This window comes from Oncorhynchus kisutch, linkage group LG6 (genome assembly GCF_002021735.2).
Source record: "Oncorhynchus kisutch isolate 150728-3 linkage group LG6, Okis_V2, whole genome shotgun sequence".
In the NCBI taxonomy this organism is placed as follows: domain Eukaryota; kingdom Metazoa; phylum Chordata; class Actinopteri; order Salmoniformes; family Salmonidae; genus Oncorhynchus; species Oncorhynchus kisutch.
Window position 1 is genome coordinate 67,918,531 of NC_034179.2, and position 26,791 is coordinate 67,945,321.

The 26,791-nt window shown below is 40.5% G+C and overlaps 2 protein-coding genes across 5 annotated transcripts in view; one reads left to right on the forward strand and one right to left on the reverse strand.

Annotated features, from left to right (window-relative positions):
• Nucleotides 1-21,713, forward strand: part of LOC109898361 (syntaxin-1B) — a 61,537-nt gene extending 39,824 nt beyond the window's left edge. The window contains exons 5-10 of the mRNA XM_031827242.1: nucleotides 5,293-5,366; nucleotides 9,456-9,564; nucleotides 11,162-11,235; nucleotides 11,521-11,658; nucleotides 13,310-13,420; nucleotides 13,996-21,713. Coding sequence (XP_031683102.1) covers nucleotides 5,293-5,366; nucleotides 9,456-9,564; nucleotides 11,162-11,235; nucleotides 11,521-11,658; nucleotides 13,310-13,420; nucleotides 13,996-14,076 — 587 coding nt within the window. The 3' untranslated portion in view covers nucleotides 14,077-21,713. The remainder of the gene's footprint in view (nucleotides 1-5,292; nucleotides 5,367-9,455; nucleotides 9,565-11,161; nucleotides 11,236-11,520; nucleotides 11,659-13,309; nucleotides 13,421-13,995) is intronic.
• A 2,110-nt stretch (nucleotides 21,714-23,823) lies between these two features.
• The window catches only part of LOC109891903 (zinc finger protein 646), a 31,820-nt gene continuing 28,852 nt past the window's right edge, over nucleotides 23,824-26,791 (reverse strand). For 3 of the 4 annotated variants that reach the window (XM_031827244.1, XM_031827245.1, XM_031827243.1), the window contains 2 exons: nucleotides 26,227-26,613; nucleotides 23,824-26,105 (listed from right to left, as the gene is read on the reverse strand). In XM_031827244.1, coding sequence (XP_031683104.1) covers nucleotides 25,639-26,105; nucleotides 26,227-26,613 — 854 coding nt within the window. In that variant the 3' untranslated portion in view covers nucleotides 23,824-25,638. Of the gene's footprint in view, nucleotides 26,106-26,200; nucleotides 26,614-26,791 lie in introns of all 4 variants that reach the window. The other variant, XM_031827246.1, reaches the window with a different exon arrangement.

Consider the following 26,791-nt stretch of genomic DNA (forward strand, 5'->3'; position numbering starts at 1 on the left):
ATATAATTGAGTAGGAAGTAAAGGTCACAACAGAGGGCATACAAAAATCTTGGACACTCTTTGATTTGACGCTATACAGAATACAAATGCTGAATTTGTCAAATGATCTATTTTTTTTAAGTATCATTACTGTACATTTCAACCCTACCCACTGTGAACACGTGAATATATGCAAATCATTTGACAATTAAATCAGCTCGTCAGCTGCCTAGTTATACATACAGTAGAGAACAGAGAATATACTTCAGGGGTTTTGCTGTAGAAAATAGGTTGTCTCTGGTGATCCCCCCCCCCCCACCCCCACCCCCAAGGGGCATATTGTAAAAAGCAAAGTCGCAATGGAGCAGACATCACTCTTGTCATCCAAACGCCTTCTGCCTCCAGCCTCTGCCCTCAGACTGCCAGCATGTCAGGTCGCATATCAGTTGACACCGGGTTCTAGGAGCAATATGTTGCTTTGCTCAACATTTCTTAATAACTAATAAAGTGAGAATTGACCAATGTCCTTTAAAAACTGTAATAGCTCTTGATGGTGTAGCAATTTATATTTTCGCCTTCTTAGGAATGCTGTCCTGTGCCTCATAAAATTTTATTGAAAATGCTTTTTTACAAATGTAAGAACTACCATTTATAGTTGCTCACCAGTCTAGTTTGTAAATGAAGAAGCAACCTCTTTAGACTCCCAATACACTGAATGGTGCATTCAACCACCATCAGTACAGCAAAAGTAATAACATTCAGATGAATTGAATGCCAAGCTGCATTATACACTGCGCTCCAAAAATGCACCATTTTCCATCAGACCTCGTGTGAAAGATCAACTTAGGTTGACAGGCGACCGCTACACTATGCTACTACTCTGCTACTACTCTGCTTCCTTGTAGAGTATGTAATGCGGTAGCTTTGCAGTCCAGGAAAGAGAAGCAGCTCCTGTCTCATCCAGCCAGACAAAGTGTTTAACCAGCAGAACAACAATGATCAAATGACCTTTCAACCAGCCAAGTAGAGTGTTGATATTTACTGAAAGACAAGTAAACCCCTTGTTTAAAGACCACATTAAGTAGACCCCCCCCCCCCTTGGCATTATTATGCAAATCAGCTGAGTCATGACACAGTGGAAAATGAAAAGGCAGCAAGCCAGAGGAAGTGCCTCACCGGGGAGCGCTGCTGTACTGTAGCTAGGTACCTGACCAACCGTAGATCCACCACTAAAGATAGATGCTCAACTATACTGTAGCTTCTCTGGATTGGTCAGGATGTTATGCAATGATAGGGAAACCATCATAGAGAGATACTGTATTACCTCATAGATGCTGTGGGTAAGTACTCTATAGATGCCCTGCGTTATCCACATTACCACACGTGCACTACACAAGATACAAGACCAAAGATAGATCAAGAATACATAACATAAAATGGATCATTTCAGAGACACAAACTAAAACAAATCATACTTATTATATGTAGTTGATACCAATATACCTGAAGCACCACGAGGCACATCTCAAACGTCTCAGTGTACAACCCACTCGCTGCTGATAGACCACTACTAAGATAAGATACTATACAAACGTGCACAAGAGGTCTGATTTTGGGACTTGACTTCAAATACCGGTAGGAGTTTTAGACTAATCTCATTTGACGTATAAGCTCCCTCTGAAGACAGATAGGAAACCGATCACGCAAAGGTGCTGAGTTGCATTCCTCTAGCTTCGTTCTTTATTTTGGTCCAATTATCTAGAAGACTCCCACTCATCTGGGTTGTTTCTTCTAAATTGCATCACAAAATACTTTGATGCTGAGAGAGAGCTTCCTCTATCAAATGTAATGAACAGTGATGGGACATTGGCATCTGGGCACCATGCAGCAGCAACAAAGCATCCAATCAGCAATATGGAAATCTCATTTGTTATTGATCTAAGTGAGTTCAAAGTTGGCCTAGTTTATAGGAAGAGTATGCGCCATATGGTGAGGCAATTAATCTGGAATATAACTCTATGTTATTTATTTTAATTTGATTTATTTAACCTTTTTTTAACTAGGCAAGTCAGTTAAGAACAAATTCTTATTTTACCATGATGGCCTACCTCTAACCCTCCCCTAACCCGGATGATGCTGGGACAATTGTGTGCCGCCCTATGGGACTCCTGATCACGGCTGGTACCGGGATCGAACTAGGATCTCTAGTGACACCTCTAGCACTGAGTTGCTTTGCCTTAGACCGCTGCGCCACTCGGGAGCCTAAAAGAGGTTAAGAGGTGGAGATATTGTGAGGTGGTTTGTACAGTTATATTGACAATCTTATGAAGCTTCATGAAGCCTTTACAAATCCTACATAGATGATTCACAAATGCAAATGTTATACTATGGGTGATATAATAGGTCCTATAATCTGGTGCTTTCGTTTGACATTCTTTTATTTCTCAATTTTCTCTTTATTGTTTTTGAAAATGCTCTTGGGGAAGGTCACAGAGAGAGAGAGAGAGAAACCACATGTTAAACGATGGTGCACAAAAGATGTTTGAATAATCACATACAGTACACAATAGATTATATTGGGAATCACATTATCTCGTAGTTGTGAGAAACCCAACATTTGTCCATAAATATGTAACAGGAATTACCTTCTTTTTTTTCAAAAGCTTTTTAAGGACACTGCCTGTATTTAAAATGGTCTCGTCAGAATCCCCCGAATGTGTTATTTGGGATCAATATTTTATAGTTTTGGGAACATTGTATTTGTTCAAAAGGAGATGATATGTCATAAACTGACAGTTTGACATCCCAAAATCCTGCTATTTCTCTGTTTTGCTGATCCAAATTAAATGCATCAAGGGCAGTTTACACAGTTACATCACATTTAGAACAAAACTGGAAAATAATGTTTGGTTTGTGGTCAGCAACACTATGGGCCCGATTCACACTTAGGAAATCTATTCCTTTTTGATGCATTTTGATTTAAAGAGCAACTGCCCCTAAAAAGCAACTTCTCGTTTTGAAAATGGCCTACAGTGCCTTCAGAAAGTATTCACACCCCTTGAATTGTTCCACATTTTGTTGTGTTACAGTCTGAATTTGAAATGGACTACATTCAGATTTTGTGTCACTGATCTACACACAATACCCATAAAATGTCAAAGTGGAATAATGTTTTTTAGAAATGTTTACAAATGAATAACATTTTTAAGTTGAAATGTCTTGAGTCAATAAGTATTCAATCCTCTTGTTATGGCAAGCCTAAATAAGTTCAGGACAAAAAATTTGCTTAACAAGGCATATAACATGATTTTTAAATGACTACCCCATCTCTGTACCCCATATATACAATTATTTGTAAGGGCCCTAAGTCGAGTAGTGAATTCCAAGCACAGATTCAACCACAAAGACCAGGGAGGTTTTCCTATGGTTCTCAAAGAAGGGCAGCTATTGGTAGATGGGTAAAAAAAAAGCAGACATTGAATATCCCTTTGAGCATGGTGCAGTTATTAATTACACTTTGGATGGGATTTCAATATACCCACTCACTACAAAGATACAGGCGCCCTTCCTAAATCATTTTCCGGAGGTGGAGGAAAGCGCTCAGTGAAAAGAAGGAAAACATATTCCAAAACAAAAAGGGAAAAAGGCACTAAAGTAATACTGCAAAAAATGGGGCAAAGAAATGAACTTTTTGTCCTCAATACAAAAGTGTTATGTTTAGGGCAAATCTGAGTACCACTCTACTTATTTACAAGAATAGTGGTGGCTGCTTCACGTTATGGGTATGCTTGCCATCTGCAAGGACTAAGGATTTTTTTTGGGATAAAAAGAAACAGAATAGAGCTAAGCACATGCAAAATCATTGAGGAAACCTAGTTCAGTCTGCGTTCCAACAGACACTGGGAGATAAATGCACCTTTCAGCAGGATAATAACCTAAAACATAAGGCCAAATACACACTGGAGTTGCTTACCAAGAGGCCCTAACCACATAAAGTGAAGTGCTACAAAAAAAGGTTTTCATGTGATCATATGTGAAGTTAATGTAATAACGTGACGACATGTAAAGCAACCTGTGATAACATGAAACTACACGTGAAAACGTGATCACAGGTGAAGTGTTCCATGAACACAGGTTTAATTTTTTACATTTTATATGAAATCATGTGATTTTCCACGTGTGAAATCATGTGTTTTTTTCTGTAAGGGCGGCATTGAATGTTCCTCAGTTGCACAGTTACAGTTTTGCCTTAAATCGGCTTGAATATCTATGGCAAGACTTGAAAATGGTTTTCTAGCCATGATCAACAACCAATTTGACAGAGCTTGAAGAATTTTGAAAAGAATAATGTGCAAATGTTGCACAATCCAGCTGTGCAAAGCTCTTAGAGACTTACCCAGAAAGACTCACAGCTGTAATCGCTGCCAAAGGTGGTTCTACAAAGTATTGACTCAGCAGTGGGAATACTTATGTAAATGAGATATTACATTATTTAATTTTCAATAAATTAGCAAAAATGTCTAAAAACATGTTTTTACTTTGTCATTATGGGTATTGAGTGTAAAATAAACCCACAATCCATAGTGAATTCAGGCTGTAACACAACAAAATGTGGAATAACTCAAGGGGTGTGAATACTTTCTGAAGGTACTGTATATTTATAATCCCTATTCATTTACCTAGGTCTTATCAATAGCCCTTATCAATTTATGAAGTGCATGGAGATTGGTGTTATTTCTATCGTAAAGTACATATTTTTCCACTTGGAACTGACAGGTTGCTCGACCTTATTAATGATTTCCTTGCACATAAAGGTGGCAGAATTATAAGGGAATTAAGTCAAGGTCAGAATACAGCGTATCGGTAAACACACCTCTGCCACACCTCCAGTTCTATGATCTCCCCCCAAACGAACAGCTGGTTTAAGTTCAAGGTCAGAATATACGCTTAGAGGGAAAAGTACATAAAAAGGGAATTAAGTTCCATTTACGCCATAACTCGGGTCTGAATTCCCTCTATCAGGTTTGGTACTGTATAATGACCCATTAAGTAAAATACCTCTCTATCTGTTGTAAAACAGCATACTTTTATCATTAGGCCTGGGTCTATTTGTAATTGTAGCATTAGCACATTGCCCATGACATACTAATTGCTCCACCCAAGATGGCGAAAAGTTAGCATATTAGCACGCTAGCTATATTACCTGACTGTGATGGGGAGGTAATTGACTGAAGTTCAGTGGAAGATGGGCAATCTCCTTTCCGTTTGGCGGTTCCATTGTTTATTCCTCACAATTTCTTGCCTCTTTCCCAGCAATCGAGCAGAGCATTGAGCAGGAGGAGGGGCTGAACAGATCATCTGCAGACCTGCGAATTCGTAAGACACAGGTGAGTCACTCGCTCGTATCTTCTACACATCCACTGAGGAGATGCCAAGTACCAAAAATGTGTTGATCAAACATAAAGCTGCTGGTGTATCATAAAGACGGAGAATACACGGCTTCACCACAACTTTAGCCTTCTGCCAACTACACTTTGCAGACCTGGCTTTGAAAAAGAAACGAAAACAAATACTGTTTGAATACAAGTCTGGATTTAAAGCCATATTGTTATTGTACCATGTGGCCTGATGCCTACCCATAACACCACTACTTAGTCCTAGAGTATAAATCTTCATATAGTAGGAGACTTAAGGGATACCTCTATGAAGCGGGGATTCCTAAGGCCTTCATGACCATGGACTGTCAAGCACCACTGAATGTAAACGCTCATTGACATCCCTTTATCTTTTGACATGATAGAAAAGATGTTAAATTGATCATGTCATTTCAATGACTGATGAACTAAGTGATTATGTAGCACATAAGAAAGGCCCTATGAAAGATATATTCAAATGTACTTTTAAGATTAAACAACTTGGCATATATCAAGTGTTTTAGAGTCGAAATGTGATTGATTACAGAATGTAATGATTAAAGATTAGGATAAATGTTCTGCTGGCTTGGGGTAGGTTCTCCCGCTTAGGTTGTAACCTGTTCTCGAATTAACCGGTGATGGTGAATGAAGCTTCATTCTCAGGTAAAGATTCATTAGGTCTTGACGTCGGTATGAGGACTAATTATCTTTCACATAGAAACACATTTAAAAGCCTTTGTTTAGAGTGACACAAAAACCAAAGGTATATTCTTTGAATATGAAGTGAAATTATGATGGCCCCACATTCTCTGAATGGAAATGTGAAAGATTGTCAGACTGCTCAATGACAAACAGTTATCAGTTGTGGCAGGAGGGAGAGTCCTTTTTTACCTTTTACTGTGGTGGGCTAAATCAGGGTCACACAGAGTGTTTCTTGGTAGTTTAAACAAATCTACCTTGAAACCAAATTATACACCTCACACACACATGTTATGGGCTTTAAAAAAGAAGACACCTGTACCCTGTCAGATATAGAGTTGAAATGTATTCAATTTTGAGTTTGCACCCTAGAATTACACATTTTATATACTGAACAAAAAATATAAAGGCAACATGGAACAATTTCAAAGATTTTGCTGAGTTACAGTTCATATAAGGACATCAGTCAATTGAAATAAATTCAATAGGCCCTAATCTATGGATTTCACATGACTGGGCAGGGGCCACCCGCTTGGGAGCCAGGCCCACCCAATGGGGAGCCAATTCCACCCGCTTGGGAGCCAGGCCCACCTAATGGGGAGCCAATTCCACCCGCTTGGGAGCCAGGCCTACCCAAATGGGGAGCCAGGCCCAGCCAATCAGAATGAATTTTCCCCCATAAAAGGGCTTTATCACAGACAGGAATACTCCTCAGTTCCCATGCCCCTCCCCTCAGATGATCCCGCTTGTGGAGGACCCAAATGTGGAGGTCCTGGGCTGACATGATTACATGTGGTCTGCAGTTGAGACCTGTTAGACATACTGCCCAATTCTCTAAAAGGACATGGTAGAGCAATGAACATTGAATTTTCTAGCAACAGCTCTGGTGGACATTCCTGCAGTCATCATGACAATTGCACGCTCCCTCAAAACTTGAGATATCTGTGGCATTGTGTTGTGTGACAAAACTGCACATTTTAGAGTGGCCTTTTATTGTCTCCAGCACAATGTGCACCTGTGTAACGACAATGCTGTTGAATCAGCTTCTTGATATGTCACACCTGTCAGGTGGATAGATTAAATGCTACAATGCTCACTAAAAGGGGTGTAAACAAACATTTTAGAGAAATAAACTTGTTGTTGCGTATTGAACATTTCGAGGATCTTTTATTTCAGCTCATGAAACATGGGACCAACACTTTGCATGTTGCGTTTATATTTTTGCTCCGTGGACATCACAGAAGACTGAACTATAACAAAACCGCTTGACATAGAAACACCAGATTTTCATCAGGTAAAACAAAACAAAAATGTTTAGGAATGATGAATGAATGAAAAATAGTGTTAACATTTCACCCACGAGGCCACTAGTCATTTGACTGCTGGAAAGGGCTGTGGGACCTTTGAATAAGCCACACCACTGCCCTGCAGTGTGAAAAGGAGGTGGTATAACAAGGAGCGACACAGCAACACTACCCAACATTATTCACATACAGTGGGGTCTGAAATGATTGACACCCTTGATAAAGATGAGCAATAATGACTGTATGAAATAAATCGTTCAAATACTAAGCTGTACTGTGTGGTCAAAACATTTGGAGAATATGTTATTTTATACTAATACAATTGCTCTAAAAGGTAAGGGTTAAAATTATTGACACCCCCTAAAGATTCTTATAAATAAACTCATCAAAAGTTTAGTATTTGGTCCAATATTCTTTAGCACGCAATTTCTACATCAAACTTGTGACTCTACAAACTTGTTGGATGCATTTGTAGTTCCATTTGGTTGTGTTTCAGATCATTTTGTGCCCGATAGAAATGAATGGTAAATAATGTATTGTGTCATTTTGGACTCACTTTTATTCTAAATAAGAATAGAGTATGTTTCTAAACACTTCTTCATTAATGTGGATGCTACCATGATTATGGATAATCCTGAATGAATTGGGAATAATTGATGAGCGGGAAAGTCACAGAAGGTCAGAAATCATACCAATAGCAGAGGAGTATAAGATTCTTGACCCTCTGTGACATCATTCATTCACGATTCATTCAGGATTATCCATAATGTAGTCGTTGTGTGCTAGGAATATGGGACCATATAATACATTTTGACTGCTATATTTATAAGAATCTTTAGGCGTGTCAATAGTTTGGACCCCTATCTTTTTGAGAAAAAAAATAATGTTACTTGTTAAACAAAGTCATCTCTTTCTCTGAGCAATTGGATTAGTATAAAATAATATAATTCCCCCTATTTTTGAGCATATAATATAGTTCAGTATTTGAATTATTATCAAGGAGTGTCAATCATTTCAGACCCCACAGTATGCCAATACAAGTACAATGGCAAAGGTGACATTTCCCATATCAGATCACATGAACAACTCTAGATACTCAGTATAGCCAACCTAAACGTTCAATCAAGCTGTGCACTGAATTGTGCCTTTTTCAAAACAACACCACTTTCTTTTAAACCACCCAAATGTTTATTCATTTGAAATTCAGATCATCTCACTGTGAACCAATGTTCTTCAGAGGTGGCCAGAAAGGACATCTGTCATTGTAGGCTCTTGACTCTCTCAACCACCTGATCCTCTGACTCACTGCCACTAATCCAGCCCCTCTTTCATCCTCACCATAGCTACACTTAGAAAAAACAGGTTCCAAAAGGGTTCTTCGGCTGTCCCATTAGGATAGCCCTTTTTGGTTTGAGGTAGAACCCTTTTTTGTTCCAGGTAGAACTATTTTGGGTTCCTTGCAGAACCATCTGTGTAAAGGGTTCTACCTGAAACCAAAAAGGGTTCTTCAGAGAGTTCTACTATGGGGGCAGCCGAAATAACCCGTTTAGGTTCTAGATAGCACCTTTTTTCTAAGAGTGTACCTTGCCCTTATTCTCTGCCTTGCATTGTTAGTGGGTTATTCAGGCACGCGGAGAAGGAGACACTGCTGGGCTGAATCTCAGGCCTTCCCTCCAGCACACAGAATTGAGCCATCCTTGCTTTGACCCCTGCCTGCATTATTTTCAGCAGTAATTCAACGCACAAGGCTCAGTGATACTCAAGGATCCCCTCTGGTGGTCGGAACGTTCAACTGCCACTGTCATTGACTTTGCAGCATCAGCAAAATCTCTAACGCAGCAGCCATTATTTGAATGGAGGTGCATGTGTGCATACATATGAAGGCGTTTCTGCCATTTTCATCAAGGCTAAGATTGATGTGCACTGCAAATGGCCAATTAGGCATCATCACAGTATCAGATGGTGTTGATCGACCTTATTTGGGGTTTTCTTTTCTCCAGTGGCCACTCCCTAACCCCCCCCCCCCCTCCCATCTGTTCTCCCCGTGTCTGTCCATTAGCACTCGACGCTGTCACGCAAGTTTGTAGAGGTGATGACCGAGTACAACACCACGCAGTCCAAATACAGGGACCGCTGCAAGGACCGTATCCAGAGACAGCTGGAGATCAGTGAGTATCTGTAGCCCACCACCATCATAGGGCACAGTTAATACACCACTGACATTAGATACTATACTCTATATCAGGGATCATCAACGAGATTCAGCCACGGGACGATTTTCTGTTGAGCGGATGGTTGGGGGGCCGGAGCATAATTACAAATCATTTGTGGGACTGCAGATTGATCTCCTGAAGCCCAAAACAGATCATTTCAAGCCTTGCTTACACTTGTATACAATCACGTGTCTCTCTATTATGCGTGGGGATATTTGGGAAGAGATTTCTTCAATAAAAATTAATTGGAGCTGATTTCCTGGTGTTTTTAGTCTTTTATATCCAACAATTATTTTATTTTTTATGTCAAATTTTTTGGGGGGTGGGGAGGAGGGCAGAAAAATTGGGGGGCCAAATGATTCCACCTGCGGGCCAAATTCGGTCCGTGGGCCGCCAGTTGGGGAACCCTGCTCTTTATAGTATCTATGTATGGAGATACTATACAAGTACAGTTCATAGTGAATAGAACCATACACAGACATTACAGTATATTGACATTATCAACCTAGATTCTCTCTTTTAGGATGGGTTAGGCCTAGATTTAGTTTAGCATTCTTTGTCAATTACTTTGTTAAAATGGCTGCACAAATACAACACAATTGATTGGTTGATTGATTTAGTGATTGGTAATAAATCAACAAGACTAATGGCATACACACACATGCTGACAGCAGAGAGGGTAACACCGACTAACAAGGAGGTACGTTAGTATCTTAGACAAGAAATAGCCAGAGTTCTTACTAAATATACACTGGTACCCAACAGTGCAGACACAAAAATGGGCTTTGCAGACGTAAGGATATTTTCAAGGCAGCCCCACTGACCTTCATATGAGACAGACTGGAATTCACAGACAGTGAGTATGCTTTTAATACTGAAGTACACAGATACAGACACTGGCAAGTGTTTCATACACAACTCACAGCCATAGTGACATCTGAGATCCAGACATCAACCAAAATTATGCACAGACATAGTATTTTTCAAAAGACTGGGACAGATTTAACAGAATAGATCCATTTGAAGTTTATTGAGATGATACTTGGTAGACAAGGGATTTGATTGGCCACATATTAGCCAATGATAATTTGTATAGTCAGAAGACTTTCCTTCATTGTAATTCAGCTCGCACATTTGATTTAAAAGCTGTATTTCCTTTCATATTATTTCATTTTGAATAATATTTTTAGGATACCTTAGAGCTTTAAATTGATCTAGATTATTCTAGACATCTGGTTAGAGATACATGCTCTTTTTTAATTACTGCCCAGAATCTGTGCTGTTCTTCAAAATTGGCACTAAAACGGTGGAAATGTGTTGATTTAAATAACTAAACTGTAAGTGCATCAGGCAAAGCATTATGATAATTTGTTGGCAATATATTTCATTGTGTGTGTGTGTGTGTGTGTGTGTGTGTGTGTGTGTGTGTGTGTGTGTGTGTGTGTGTGTGTGTGTGTGTGTGTGTGTGTGTGTGTGTGTGTGTGTGTGTGTGTGTGTGTGTGTGTGTGTGTGTGTGTGTGTGTGTGTGTGTGTGTGTGTGTGTGCTCGGCAGCTGGGAGAACAACCACCAACGAGGAGCTGGAGGATATGCTGGAGAGTGGCAAGCTTGCCATTTTCACCGATGATGTGAGTACAACACCTGAGCCAGGCCATTCCCCATGGCAGACATATATCCACAGTGAAGGCATGGGGACCACAGACACTGATAAGCTGTGTGGCTAGTCATAGCTAACTCGCTACATCTGTCACGTTTGCATTCAATAAACTACTGCTATGTTGACTATTATTAGTCCTGATATGATTTTTAACAGAAGAAGAATGTTGATTATTACAGGTGGTAAAGGAACACATCGAATCCTCTTCTCTCCTCATCCTCGGTCTCCTTCTCAACCCTCTGTTTTGGGTCCTTAGATCAAGATGGACTCTCAGATAGACAAGCAGGCCCTGAATGAGATTGAGACCCGACACACTGAGATCATCAAGCTGGAGAACAGCATCCGTGAGCTGCACGACATGTTTGTGGACATGGCCATGCTGGTCGAGAGCCAGGTAAAGTTTTGTTTTTATTTGAAATGTTTTTAAAAGACGAATGAATCAATAAAAGCCCAGTTTTATGCCATTAGCCTTACGTTGAGTACAGAATAGATTTGAATCGGCCTTGAATCTGAGTCATTTTTGTGATGTTAAAATGAAAACATTTAAGCAATCTGTGTATCTTCAAACTGAGTCTTACATCTTTCATAATGAAATCCGTCCAACTGTGATTTGGTTTTTGCCACGATTGACTGAGAACGGGGCAGATATTTGGAGCTGAGAGTTGAACATATGACATTTAGCCTCAGGCGTATGGGTTCACAGGCATATTTGAGTAATTGTGCTTTGAGACTCGAGAAGTGTTGCATGCAGTGCCCTGTTATTATTATATGTTTAGATTGAGACTGGGAGAAAAACACACTGTTGCCTAGACTACTTCCACACCAATGAGCAATGCTGTGTAGCCATTCAGATAAGCTCAGGCTACAACTGTAGCCTTTTTACATCCTGGTTTCATCAGTGTAGCCAGCTCTCTGCTGCTAGTGTTCAGTTATCTTAATTAATGGGTTCTTACAGTCTGTTCAGGGTTGTGGCTGTACGCAGGGGTTGCACTTAAGTTGAAATGGTACAGCAAAGACTTGCACTTTAAAAATGCATTACAAAATACCTCACTTTTTTTAATTTACCTTTATTTAACCAGGCAAGTCAGTTAAGAACACATTCTTATTTTCAATGACGGCCTGGGAACAGTGGGTTAACTGCCTGTTCAGGGGCAGAACGACAGATTTGTACCTTGTCAGCTCGGGGGTTTGAACTCACAACCTTCCGGTTACTTGCCCAATGCTCTAACCACTAGGCTACGCTGCCGCTGAATTCTTGTTTTGTCTTAAATGTGTTGGTAACATGCTACAGTTTATTCCCAAAATGATGACAACTTAATTAAGTTACATTTTCAAATATTTTCACATTCACAGAACATTTGTTAATATTACATAGAATCTCGATATGTGAGATACAATATGAGAATATTATGTTGCCAATTTTGATTCTCACTGTGAAGAAATGACCGTTGACTTCCACTAAGAGCCTATGAATCTCATCAGGACGACCTAAATTAGAAAATTGCTTCTGGGTAACAGGGAAATATGGTTTCTAACCGTTTGTGAGTTGGATTATTTCATCCAAACTACAATAGTGGGGGGAAAAGCTTTTGAGTGACAATTCTTCTCTTTCTCTGGGGGCTTTTCCTCATGGACAATGTGCAATTGTGTATGATGAATAAACATAGGTACTTAGCTACGCTCATCTCATTTATATATCAATACTGTTGTTTCCTCTGGCAACATTATGCAGCACACAATGTTAAAAATCCATCCTTTAGATGGAAGACAACATGTAGATGATAAGTGGCTTCCTCAATATCACTTACAGTACTTTGTATTTAGAATTAAAAAATGAATAGAAAACAGCTGATATTTGTGCTAGAAACTTTGTTTGGATTCGAAAGAACAGAAATACGATACCACACTTGAGCCTTAAAAAAGAATATGGGGCAGAAACATGTGCATACAATGTGGTGGTTGAGTCTAATTTAAAGTGGTAATAGACAAGGTATTCCCCTCACTCCGCTTTGCATTTTGATGGCGGTGCTTTTTGCTGTTTACAGGGAGAGATGATTGACAGAATTGAGTACAACGTGGAACACTCCGTGGACTTTGTGGAGCGGGCGGTGTCTGACACCAAGAAGGCTGTCAAATACCAGAGCCAGGCTCGCAAGGTAAGTCACAGGCTCTCCATATAACAGGGCTAACGCATATATTGTGTATACGCATATAGTCTTCCACATGTTTGATCACTGTTATGTTGCTGTAACCCACATCCCCCACCTACATGAGGATGTATACATACTGTACATTCTAATATACATACTATACCTATGCCATCATATAAACACACATACACGCATACTAAAATAGGCACAGCATCCTCCTACAGTCAGTCATATCATAAAAGGTTCATGCCCACCACCCCCTCATAACTATATTATTAAAGAGTATACACACACACACTCTCACACACACACACACTCAAATAATAATAATAATATCCACCACCTCTTCATGTACAGCACATTCCACCCTCACTCACACAGTACATCAGTGATTATCAAGCGACCAACCTCCACAGACACATGATAGGTTGGGGAACAATGTACATACTAATGTGTTGTATAGATAAATGATATTGTCCCTTATCGTAAAACTGTCCCGTAGCATGTATACAATCACAAGTCTCCCTGTGTCTTGCTAACACCATCACCGCCTTGTACCCCCCCCCCCCCCCCCCATGCAGAAGAAGCTCATGATCATCGTCTGCTGTACTATCTTGGGAGTCGTCTTGGCATCCACTATCGGCGGATACCTGGGCTTTTAATGACGACAACGACGAAAGGCGGCCACAAGAGGAAAAAAAAACACACAGAGAGAAAAATATCATATACAATATCAGATAAGGAAAATGTTCTAAAAGGGGTGGGGTTGAAAAAACAAAGACAAAAAAACTAAACCGACATTATAGCTGACTAAAAACATAACATATACAAAAAAAGAGGGTACAAATAAACAAACAATTTGCAATGTACATGTAAATGTATTGAACATAAGAAACAGCACATGGGTTAGCTACCTGGAAAGAAAATTGACGTAAAACATTTTCTTTTTTTACATTTCTTTCCTTTTGGGGGGGGGGGGGGGTCTCCAGGACAGTGCCAATGACTGCTAAATTGTGTGTTGTTCCAGCAAAGGTAGTTTACTTGGATGCGATTTTAGAACATAATGCACAAAACTGGAGACGGATTAGGATGATCGGTGTTCCTTATTTCATAGATACAATAATCACGTTTTGTTGGGAGAGACTGACTTTGGTTTTGCTTGAACCGTGACTTTTAAGAGACTTCTCATGGGTTGATTATTCCTGTCAATCACGTAAATCAGCCAGACAAATTAGTGTAGTCAACTTGAGTAACCCGGTGATAGGCTAACCAAATCTCCTAGATAGGCAACAATGTCTTTACTTCGACCAATAGGGACAAGAGCTTAAACCCATGGAGCTGTTACAACGGCAGATGACAGGCCCTGGCTGACAGACAGATGGAGGCGTGTCCTTTAGGGCGTGGCACTGTAGTAGCAGGTTTGAAAAACAACTGTCAGTTTGCAGGTGCTCCATCTAGGCCCTTCTCTGCTCTTATCCATACAGTAGGAGCTTGGAGAGAGGAACGTCTCCGGGCCTTCAGCTAATTCCATATGCCTGAGGCAGAAACCAAATTCAGAGAGAGATTAGAGATGTAAGACGGGGGGGGGGGTAAACCCGACGGTCGAACTATGCAGTTTTGACAAAGAAAGCCGACCAGTTCGAGTTTTCCCAAGGATGTTAAGATGTTAAGGGGGGGGGGATGATATTATAAAAGGTTGCAAGATACACCAGAGAGGGAGGTGAAAGAAAGAGAGACCTGTAGCCGTCATGCCTGTTCTACAGATTAGGAACGCATTATAAAAAAGCAAATATAAAAATTGAACAACGGAATCTCAAAACTTGAAATGCTGGCGAGCCCTGGTGTCGAGTCTCATGTCTTGCTTTGGAAGTGGTTAGTTCTACTGTGGTCGTGTAGTGTGTGACGTGTCCTGTGACAAATAGTCTGGCCTCATATTTCCTTTATGGACCTTCAGATATATTTTGCATTTTGCTGTTTGCTTTACTTTATTTTCAAAGATACAAAAACATATAATTAAATGGGTACTGTGAATGGAACACGTTTGTGTGCCCCTCTTGTGAAATTGTATTTTTTACTAAGCAAAGATATAATCTTAAAAAAACACGCAACTATAGAATCTATTCATAAAACATGTTAGGTATTAATAACTTAGCAATCGGTCGGTCATGTTGAGTTTTTAGGGAACCTATTCCACCCTCTGCTTGAGTTGTTTGGGTGCTATTTCATGAAGATGGGCGTTTCCCTCTTAATAGCCCATTGATGGTGCTGAACTATTACCAGTTCAGAATAGCAAGGTTAGGAGAGAATACTGTGCTCTATGATTGCACATTCTACAAATGAATGCCATTTGAATTCAGGCTAAGAACAGATATGAATGCTGCTACATTCATCTGAAAGAGACAGCTCCACCTTGCCAAGGAAATATGCATGGCAACGTGACACGGATGTCACAGTGACTCTGTTGAAGCCAGCACTGTAATGTCGCAGATTAAGATCCAATCGCGGGAGTAACTGAATCAAAATCATGACTCGTGAGCCTTGTCCTCAAAGTCCCAATTCCCTGGCTTGCGTTGACGGTGTTGGCCCCCGACTGGATGAACTAAATCGTTCCGACTGTTTGGGGTCACCTTCATGGAAGAGTGTCCCGGTGTAATTCATATGACAAGGCCTTACCCCCTGTGATCTAGATTGGACATGGACCTAATCCGAATGGAGAATATACTCTTCTACGATCAATAGATGTTTGAAAAGCAACAACTTTGTTGCTGGGGTATTGATTTGATTTGAACATAGTCCATTTAAAGATGAACCCAATTATCCTTTGACGTTAGCTTCCTATATGTAGGAACGTCATAGGATATAAGTTGTGGCCCAGCGGTTAAGAACGTTGGGCCAGTGACTGAAAGGGTTGCTGGTTCGAATACCTGAGCTGACGAGGTGAACAATCTGTTTATGTGCCCTTGAGCATGGCACTTAACCCTAACGCGCCTGTACTACGATCTGGATAAGCGTGTCAGTTAAATGTGTGCCCAAACAGACTATGCTAGTTACCGCAACATGAACCCATTTTTTCTTGTAATTTGATACTTTAACTGTATATGTAATAATTGTAAGGAAAAAAACTATGTTGTCAAATGTTTTCGGGAAAATCCTAATTTTGTGTTGAAAATGTCCTTAATATTGTATATTCAAAGGGAGGAGCCAGCTCTCAGTTTCCTGAACTTGGATTTTAAGATGGAAATGTAGCTCAATTCAACATTTCCAAATGCCAAAAGTGACTCTGTTCAGTGTAAAACCAAAGGCAGATGATTTTACTTCATGAGTGCCCCAACACAGAGAATCACGTTAGATTAACCTTCTGACACAGCATTGTCTATTAATGCAAATCTCACAGGACATTGGATAGGATATTTCAGAGTTAGTGTACCTAATTCATTTTACCTATTGGCTGCTGCAAAATCAATACACACCTACCCACCCTTTTACAGTTACATGGTTATTCCCTTGTCATTGTCATCAGCAAGGAACATCATTTTCTAAGTCACTGGTTTCTTGGTGAATTTCTAAGTCAAGTGGTGGTCATCCCTGACTGACTGTCATTGAACTGCCTCTGTTGTTGTCCAAACTTTACACTATAGTAACTACATTAAAGTTATGGTCCACTTTCAGCTCGGTGGCCAACCAAATCATGGCCCTTTCAAGTGCTAGGTAGTAGTTAGCTGATGCTTTGTGCTAAACTCTGCCATATCATCATAAGGACAATACTTGCAATAAATAGGAAGCTGAAACCTTAAATGAAATGTTCAGTCATTTCACATATCCATGCAAACGGCTCTTTGGTTCTGAGTGTGAAACAGTGGCCTTTGATAGTGGGCTGTCCTTACAGAATGGGAGTTTGCGTTGCTGACTTTTTTTCATGAACAACCACATAACTTTGGGAGATTGGCACTGACTTACACCTTGGAACACAGTGAGCAAGAAACAACAAAAATGGCCTCTATTTAAACATGATTTAACTTCAGGACTAACCCATGTCACTGTTTTCTACGTGCATACCGGTAACCACTTTTGAGTTCTGTACAATCTCGATCACCACGAGACGTGATATTTCAGTCCCACCATGACTTAAAGGCTCTCTTATATTACTTTGGTGAGCCTCAAGTCCAATGTGTATCTTTCCATGGCAAGAATGTCTCACTGCAGCAAGAGATATTGAGGGTATAGGAATGGCGAACGGGAAATCTAGGTTCGTTCGACCAACATCTCCACCCACAGATCCAGGAGGGAATCTGACTATAGTCCTCAAGTCATTCCAGGACTGGCCAGCATGTTATTTTTAAAGCTTCTGTCTATTTAATTGTGTCCAAAAACTTACATGTACAGTGAAAATGGGGTTATATTGATGTCGTTGTTGTTTTTTTAAAGGAATATGGCTAGGGAACCCTTATTCTTATTAAGGCATGCAACTATCGGCTTTGTGAGTTTGCATGGTGATTTCTGCTCTCGATCATGTGCGCACTTTACACTCTTAAGAAAACACTGTCTATCACGTTCACAGTTTATTTATCGATCGATTATTTATATTTACTCACTGGGGACGGGGTGAGGGGTTGTAGTTATATCGCTGCTGGTGTCTGTTTTATCGCAAGTCTACAGAGACACCATATTGACAGTGGTACGTCCAGAGGGGTGATCTACGTATGTACGAGTGTGTGTAAACGTCCGGGTACTGTTTGGTGCAAAATGTCGTCCCTCCCTTCCTCCAGAGTACTGTAGTGTGCGGTTTTCCCCCACCATGGCAGAACCCCTAGTAGTAATTCTGATACATTCCATCCTGTACCCCTCTTTCTCTCCCATAGCATCAATCCCACTGTGCTTCATGTGCTTCTATGGTGGCGTATGCGTCCTTTGTGAGGAAATGTTAATCGTGAGTCTTTAAGCTGCAACTTGTGAGCTCCTAGGCCTTATGTGCATGCCCTTCATCCCTGGCAACAACAAAAAAAGATGGTGCGTGTGTGTGTTTGTGTGTGAGCATGAACGTTTGTTTGTGTACAGTATGTGTGTGCACGTCTGCGATCGACGCAGACCACTCTGAGTACGCGTCTAGGTGTAAGGGCTGTTCGGGTTTAGCAGGTCCATGGGTTGTAGCTGTTGAGTTCCAGTTTTATGTTGAAAACAACAACAACAAAAAATACACTATTTATATATGTTACCAAATTCAAACCAAAGCATTTTGCCCCACGTGTTCTCAGTCACCTGATCAAAGAGCACAAAGAAAGTCAAGTTTACAAAAAAAATGCTTATAATATAATAATAGTAATCTATAGTTATCATCCAGAGTACCCCCCCCCCCCTTCAAATCAGTGTATGTTGTTCTGTCAGCTACTTGATTCAAACTTCTGAGTTGACTTGTTGAAAAGACTTCACAAGTTGTCCTTTAATCATCTGTAGTTTCTAGTCTTTGTGGTTGTAATAGTGAGAAGAGATGCATAGTCATATGATGTACACGGAGTCCTCTTACACGCGAGTCCAAAGGAGACAACAGTGGCGATTATTATTTGGTGAGATACATATCCCTATCCATGTGTCTGTGTAGTCTATACACCTGTCTTTATGCACACAATATCTACATGTTTTTTTGTTATGGCCTCTTTTAACACCCAATTCAACACTCACTTGCTTTGCTTTCTCTGTGCTGGCAACACACCTGAACTGAGCATTCACCAGATCCACTTTGGTGAATATAAGGGCACTGACCTGAATGAACCAAAATTATTCTGTTTTTATTCCTGTATTGTTTTGAATTGAAAAGATGTATCGGGTGTGCGCGGAACATCGGAATGACCTCCAAACGTAGTGAGCATAGAGGAAGCATTCTGTAAATGAGTGGAGAATGAATGACGGTAATGGCCTGGCCCGTCCAGCTTCTGTCAGTGCAAAGCCTTATCAGTGCAACCAATGGAAAGGAAAACCTCTTCTGGAAAGGGTTCGAATATGGTCTTGAACTGCAAATATAACCAGTTAGATCTTTCAAAACGAAATATCTGTTTTATATTATCATGGTTCATATTTGGGGTTTCCCTTCCTATATATGGGCACCCTTAAATATTTGCTTGTTGTAGCCACAAAAATTCAAGGCCCTATGCAATGGCCACTGGCTTTATCCTCACCGTTATGTCAATATTCAAACTGCTTTCACAGAAGAGGTTGTTCTTGGAATGAAATCATTTCAACAACCAACGAAACCCTCTTCAGAGATGCTACTTTCGATTGTGGCTTACTAATGTGCTACTGTTATTTGCCACAATGAAACGGTTTGTTGTTTTCTTTGCTCTATGGTCCTATTCTGGAACATACTCACCATATCTCACAACAGTATTCCTTTGTATCAGTGTTCTAATTGGGAGGGGGGTTGGCGGTGTAGGAATGGTTCCCCCGAAACTGTGACTTCGGAAAGTTGATTATTATCTGAATGGTCATAACAGTAGGTTAACAGAAAACTGAATAGATGTTAAAATGATGATTATAATGAGATGAAAATGCAGTAACATGTGCAAACTGAGGGAGATAGAATGGCAAAAAGGATCAAATGCTAAACTAAAAAAAGTGAGTGATTCTATTATAGCAATGATTTAAAGAAATAAAGGAGTTCTGTTAACAAAAATAATAATAGTTATATTGAAATGCTCGCAATTTTGTCAAACTGAACTGGATCTTTGTGTCTTGTAATTATTGTAAATACTTCAAAAGAAAGAAAAAAATGACTTGCATGTCCATGTATAAAACTACTGAGAAACGTGTTCCTGTCAAAGTTGTGAAGTGGTTCGATCTCTGCCCTATCCCCACTGTCCCCCCCTCTTTTGGACTGACTGTCTGTACATATATGTTCTTTCAGTTTTAATGCGTGTTTGGAGAGTGTTTGGACAAACGAAAGAATCATTTGTGTGACCAACCATATCAGTCAAAAACCAACCAGTTTGATTTCGATCAGAGGCATCCGTCTCTGATGAATAGTGCTTCCCTCCATCCGTAGTAAGAAGGGAGTGGCAATGTACATATTGCCATTTTGTCTCGGTTTCCTGCTTCCAGGCCAAATATGAATTCAAACACTCTCTTTGTCTCCAATTATTAGCCGGTAGTCAGCCAAAAACAGCCCTGTCATTATGATTGGTATTGTCTTGTATAATGACAATGTCAACCTTGTCACTTGGCTTTGGGCTTCTTCTCATGGGGCCAGGGTCTCTCATCGCTGTGGAAAGTATACTGTGGTGAAAAAATAAGTCCTTCTCTTAATTGAACCCGCCATTACGTACGTAGTGGTCATGACATTTAGAGTCATTAGGTACTCATTTGTGTGATCTTTAGTGTCTGGCAAGTGTTGCAACTCTCCTATGTTCATGTGCATAGGAGAGAAAATGATTTCCATTGTCAAAATTGTAAGAAGAATTTAAATTTTTGAAATTAGTTAGGCTCTGCGTTGAGTTTTGTCCTCTTTTGTATTGAAATCTTAGCGCATCAGATGCGAACAACTGAATCACCTTTCTTAGGAGTTTGAGAGGATTTGTCCCAATTGTGAGGCAACCCAAGGAGGTCTGATCCTCAAAGGGAAAGTTGTGGATCATACTGAAAGATTGGCCTGTGACAATATAGAAATCCACTTTTATGTGCAATACAAAAGAAAAAGGGCTTTCTCTAACATGCAGAAGTGAGAATAAATTATTTCAAACCTCGGTCGACCACAACACAGTTTTGGTTGCAGATCGAAAGCCACAGTTGGTGGAAGTGATTTGAAATCTGTAACAACACAGACAGAAGAGAACAACTCCATCTTGTTCAGTGAAAGTCAGTTAGAGGGGGTTGTCAGGGTGGGCGAGAACAGAGTGAAACAAGAATGATACTGAGAGAGACTGAAGAAAAGAGGACAGTTGGATCGTTTTCTGCAACTTTGACTGGAAATGCAACTTGTGTCCCGTTTTTTTGTGTGTGTGTGTGTGTGTGTGTGTGTGCGTACCGTAATGTAAAAAACTATCTGTCCCTCTCTCTCCCTCTCTTGTACTGCTGTTTGCTGTTCTGTTTAGTTAGTGTGACGTGCCAGTATTTCCCCTCCCCACCCTTCGCTATCTCCCCTCCTCTCGCTCCCTTTTCTCCATGGATCTAAGATGACAACTCTATGCAGATGCTGTCTTTTATAAGTGTGTCAAATTTTAATTTAAAATAAAAACGATTTTAAAAAACTAACCCGACAGACATATTGAAATGATAATAAAAAAATGAATAAAGAAAAGGATTGTTCAGTGTACCCTCGCAGTGGTTGGTCTTCATTACTGTTGTCAGTCTCCATCGCTATAGTACACAATGGCTCAAATTCAATTATATTATTTGCTAATTATGTTCTTAGATCATAATCTACCAAACATTTGGCAATGTAATGTTATTTTGATTTAGGAATATGGGATATTCGTTTGTGTTAAGCATCCTCATGTTATCCTATCAACACCTTGTCATGAAGCATTAAGTGGGTCTGAAGTCCCTGGGGCCTATTCACTGGGTTTTTGGATGAAGTCACAGTGAGTATCTCTGTAGACCCTGATCGCCCTCCACTGGGTTAGCAACATCTCAGACAACTCGTCACTGTGATATGCAAGACTTGGCAAGCATTCAGACACAAAAATGGCTGCTGTGCGTCACTCCGGTAAGTCAAGTGTTACAAATTGGTAGTGGGTGAGGTGACTGAGTTCACTCCTTACAATTTAACATATTTTGACACCTAGTGAAATGCACAATATAAATGTCATCCATCATTATTGTATTATGTCAGTGTTTTTCCTTGAAAGGCCCCACTGCCATCCAGTGTGTTTTTAAAGGTGGACTAGGCCATATTGAAGAAGCATCTCAGAGCAGCAGTGCAGATCTATGATCCGTCCCTGTCCATATATTATTCATTAATATACAATAGACAAAACTGATCCGATATCAGCACTCCTGCTCAGACCCTTTAAACAAAGGACTTTGAACAGCTACTCAGCCATGGTGTGTGGGTTAGCTCCTCCAGCACTCTGCCCATCTGGTTCCCAGCCTCCCAAAAGGACCATTAGGAATCCATGACTCACGGTCCAGTCTACACATTATGACCTCATCATTAAGGCATGCAAGACATCCCCACTTTGATCACTCACCCTGGTGCAAATTCTATCCCCATCACCTCATTATGGCTACTTACCATTGAGGTGGGATGAATGTAATGTACAGTACACTGCTGTTCATCTGTCCTCTGCTATGTGCTGATTCTAATGAGTTAGTATGGGCATCTGTTAAATGACACAGCACATACTTTAACATTTGAATGTACAATACTTTACACAAGGTTTTGGTGAAAGACTGACACAAAACCACAATGAAATGAGCTGAATGGGGAATCTGGAGAAGTAGGAAATTCAAGATGGGGATAAAAGGAAATGCAAACAAAAAGGCCTGTTTTTGATTAACTAAACCATTGCCATCTGTGTCAGCCACACTAATCTAGCTCCACCAATCAACAAAGGAAAATGGCAACAACCAATTTGAACATTACTGAAAAAACACCTAAATAAATACAGTACTCCATTTTGTGCAGGGATTCAATAGTCTGTTAACCTCCACATCCACATGCTGTACTCCCCCACTACTCCCTCATGGCTGTACACCCAGACTCTGTCTATATCCCAAATGGCATCCTATTCCCTACACACTGGGCAAAATCTGGTTGAATCAATGTTGTTTCCACATCATTGAATTCACGTTAGTTGACAACTAAACCAAATGTAAATTAAAACTGGATGTTGAACTGATGTCTGTGCCCAGTGGGATGGACCCTCGTCGAAAGTTGTGCACTGTAGGGAGTAGGGTGTCATTTGGGAATCTGTAGTGCCCCCCTCATGGCATCAACAAAACACCAGGGACACAAGGCCCTAGACAGTGATGAATGGCTTCCTCTGACTGGACTCTCAGGACAGTCACAGTCCTTGTTCCCCAGGGGGACTTGCCTTGATGCTAGACTCCTCTGCTCTCACATGGTACATGGGACTTGGGTCACATCCATCATTCCGAAAGGCCATGTACATTGGGAAACGGATGTGGGATTCACTGCAGACTGCTCAGGTAAACTGACTGATAGAGCACAAACGAACAAAGCCTTAGGGATCATGAAGGTGAATATATGTGTTCTATTTTCTATGACACACCTTCCTGACTGAAGGGAATGCACTGTCATAGAAAAGAGCCCCCAAAACAGGCTTACTTTAAACCTGCTTTTAATAGAAATTAAATACTAAAGGACTTTTGGAAATATTGAAGCAACCTTCAAAGAAATTGTGACTGTTATTAAAAACGTAAATACATACAAAGTGAGAGGACCTGAAGGACAATTGTGATTCACAACACATTTTTCCAGCTATTTATTTTCAGTACTCAGCATTAGGGATAATAATATGAACAGGTTTTGTTAAGAAATGAATTATCAAAACATAGTTTATAAAAGTGTATAGTAAGCATTACATATATACTTGAAACAAAAAGTAATAACTTGAAATGAATACTTGTTCAAAGCAATTCTTTCTAAACTAGGTTCAAAAGTGTCCATTTTGTATATATATTTTTTTTATAGGTTTAACTCAAATATAAATGTCTAGTTTTATCACATTACTACTAAATCAATTCACTGTGACTTTATTTCACTTACTAGCAGTTCTCCCAGTAAAATATGTACACAGAGCTTTGAATAGTTGAATATAACACAAGTGTATAAGGAAATACTCACTAATGAATGAATACAAAAGGTTACAATACAAGAGTAACAAAACTGAACATAATAAATGCTCTAAACTTTTACAAGTTATGTTTGTAAGTGTGTGTGTGTGTGTGTGTGTGAAACAGAAGTGTCCAGTCTGAGTTGATGGAAGACAGTGGCATCACTCAAAAGGCAAACATGTCAACAATAATCCTTAATCTTCCTTAAACGTCATACGGCAATCAAAACACACATAGCAGCTCCCTGTTTGTTGTACAAAGGAAACTTAAGGAAGTACCGTCAATTTAATGTGTCAGAGTCCTTCATCCTTGACTCCATGTCAATTATACATACATGATGAATAGTCAGGGGTATGTGTAAGAACAAGGGGTGGTTACAACACTTCTCCTAAACTGAGAGATCCTAAAACTAGCATTTCTGTTACAAATGCTGCTACAAATAAGCATACTATAATGATTTATAAAAGCTGCAATGTTAATAATACAGTCATAATTACGATACATGATAAAAACCAAATGCCGACAGCGGCCTAACAATATACATTTCTTTACTTTTATCCGTAAAAAAAACAACAAAAAAACATCTATACGCGCTTGCTGGTTTAGGTGTAGTGTTTCAAATATTGGTGCCAAGAGCCATTTTGAAATAATGGGAAGAATACAGAAATGGCAGAAAGTAGCAACCCATTAAGAGCATTGTCGTCATCTGCAGAACAATAAAGGTTTGAAGCTCATCTTCGTGCTGCAAGAAACACACAAGTTAGAAAACGATTAGAACCTCACAAGAGAGCAATACACCCTCAGGTCAGTTCTATATTACAGAAATGTGACATCTCCAACCACTACATTCACCGTTAAAACTACATTTTTACCATGTCAAAGTACATCTACTCTTTAATCCAACATATTGCGGATACGTTTAAAATCCATTATTTACTCTTCAATACTGTATGACACAACAAAAGCCACACATGTTTAAAAAAAAATGTATCTAGGCAAGTCAGTTAAGCACAAATTCTTATATGCAAGCAAAGGCTTCATTGAAGATTAACAGATGGGATGTTATGATGTGCAGCAGTCAAAAAGGAACAATCCCAAAACCTTAATATTGACGGGTTTTTTTTATACCAGTAATCCTGGTGTACCATTGCAGGTGGAAGGGTTGTTGTCCCCTAGCAAAGGCTACCGAGTGAATGCAGCAAGCACAGCTAACTAATTGGGTGAGATGAAGGCAGATGGGTGAGGATTTTGCAACCTGTGTCCTAACCAGTGTAAATATCGTCCATGTCAAGTCCACTTTTTCCCCTTGTCTGGGGTTGCATGCAGGGCCTTGAGTGTCTAGACCACGTAACCTGCTCTATGAATCAGTCTATAACAAGAGGGAGATGGTGGTGAAGGAGGGTGAAGAGAAGTTTTGGCACCTCCAGAACCTTGGCATTTCAATGCTTCCCCTTTCCCCAACCCCACCCATACTTTGTAGAGATATGGGTCTGAGGCAGAGCCAAGAGGGTGGCACTGGTAGCAGCCACAGACACAGGGCGCGCTGAGCTGCCCCAATGCAACTTCATGTGGTGGCGCAGGTTGGACTTGCTGGAGAAGCGCTTGTCACACTGCTGGCAGGAGAAGGGTTTCTCCTTGGTGTGGATGCGGCGGTGGATTATGAGCTGGGTGGACACACGGAAGGACTTTCCGCACTCCGGGCACTCGTAGCGCTTGGTCTCCGTATGGATGCGCTGGTGGTTCTTGAGGGCGTTCAGATTGTGAAACTCCTTTTGACAGGAGGTGCAGAAATAAGCGCCAGTCTTGTGGATGGTCTTGTGGTTGAGGAGGGAGCTGGCGTGGCGGTAGGCACGGCCACACTGGTCACAGACGTGCGATTTGGCCCCCCCACCAATTACCGGTTTACCTGAAAATGTAAACGTTGAACTTGTATTAAACCAAACCTCCAGAAACCTTTTGGCTTTTCAATGTAAATCACAGCAGCACTTTCCCTTCCCCCACCTATAGAAATGGGCCTGAGCGCATACCCAGGAAACTGGAAGGCGCTGAGCCGCTCCAATGCAACTTCATGTGGTGACGTAGGTTGGACTTGCTAGAGAAGCGTTTGGTGCATTGCTGGCAGGAGAAGGGCTTCTCCTGGGTGTGAATGCGCCGGTGGACAATGAGTTGGCTAGGCGCACGGAAGGCCTTTCCACAATCTGAGCACCGGTGGCGTTTGACCTCAGTGTGGATGCGCCGATGGGTCTTGAGAGCCATCAGGTTGGAGAACTCCTTCTGACAAGAGCTGCAGAAATAGGCGCCTGTCTTGTGGATGTTCTTGTGGTTCTGGAGGGATCCGGCATGGCGGTAACCACGGCCGCACTGGTCGCAGACATGCGACTTGGGTGGTCTCCCTGCGCCAATTGGTGGATGACCTGAAAATGTAAAATGTAGGAATTGTGTCACGCCATAATTCTGATATTTCGTTTGTATACACATTAATGCTGGCTTCACATGCTCGTGGGAAATGGGGAAACTGGGAAGTCATATGCTCGACATGGTTGTGTTCAAGTGCTATTGAAGTTGGAACAATTCTTAATGACGTAAGCTAGC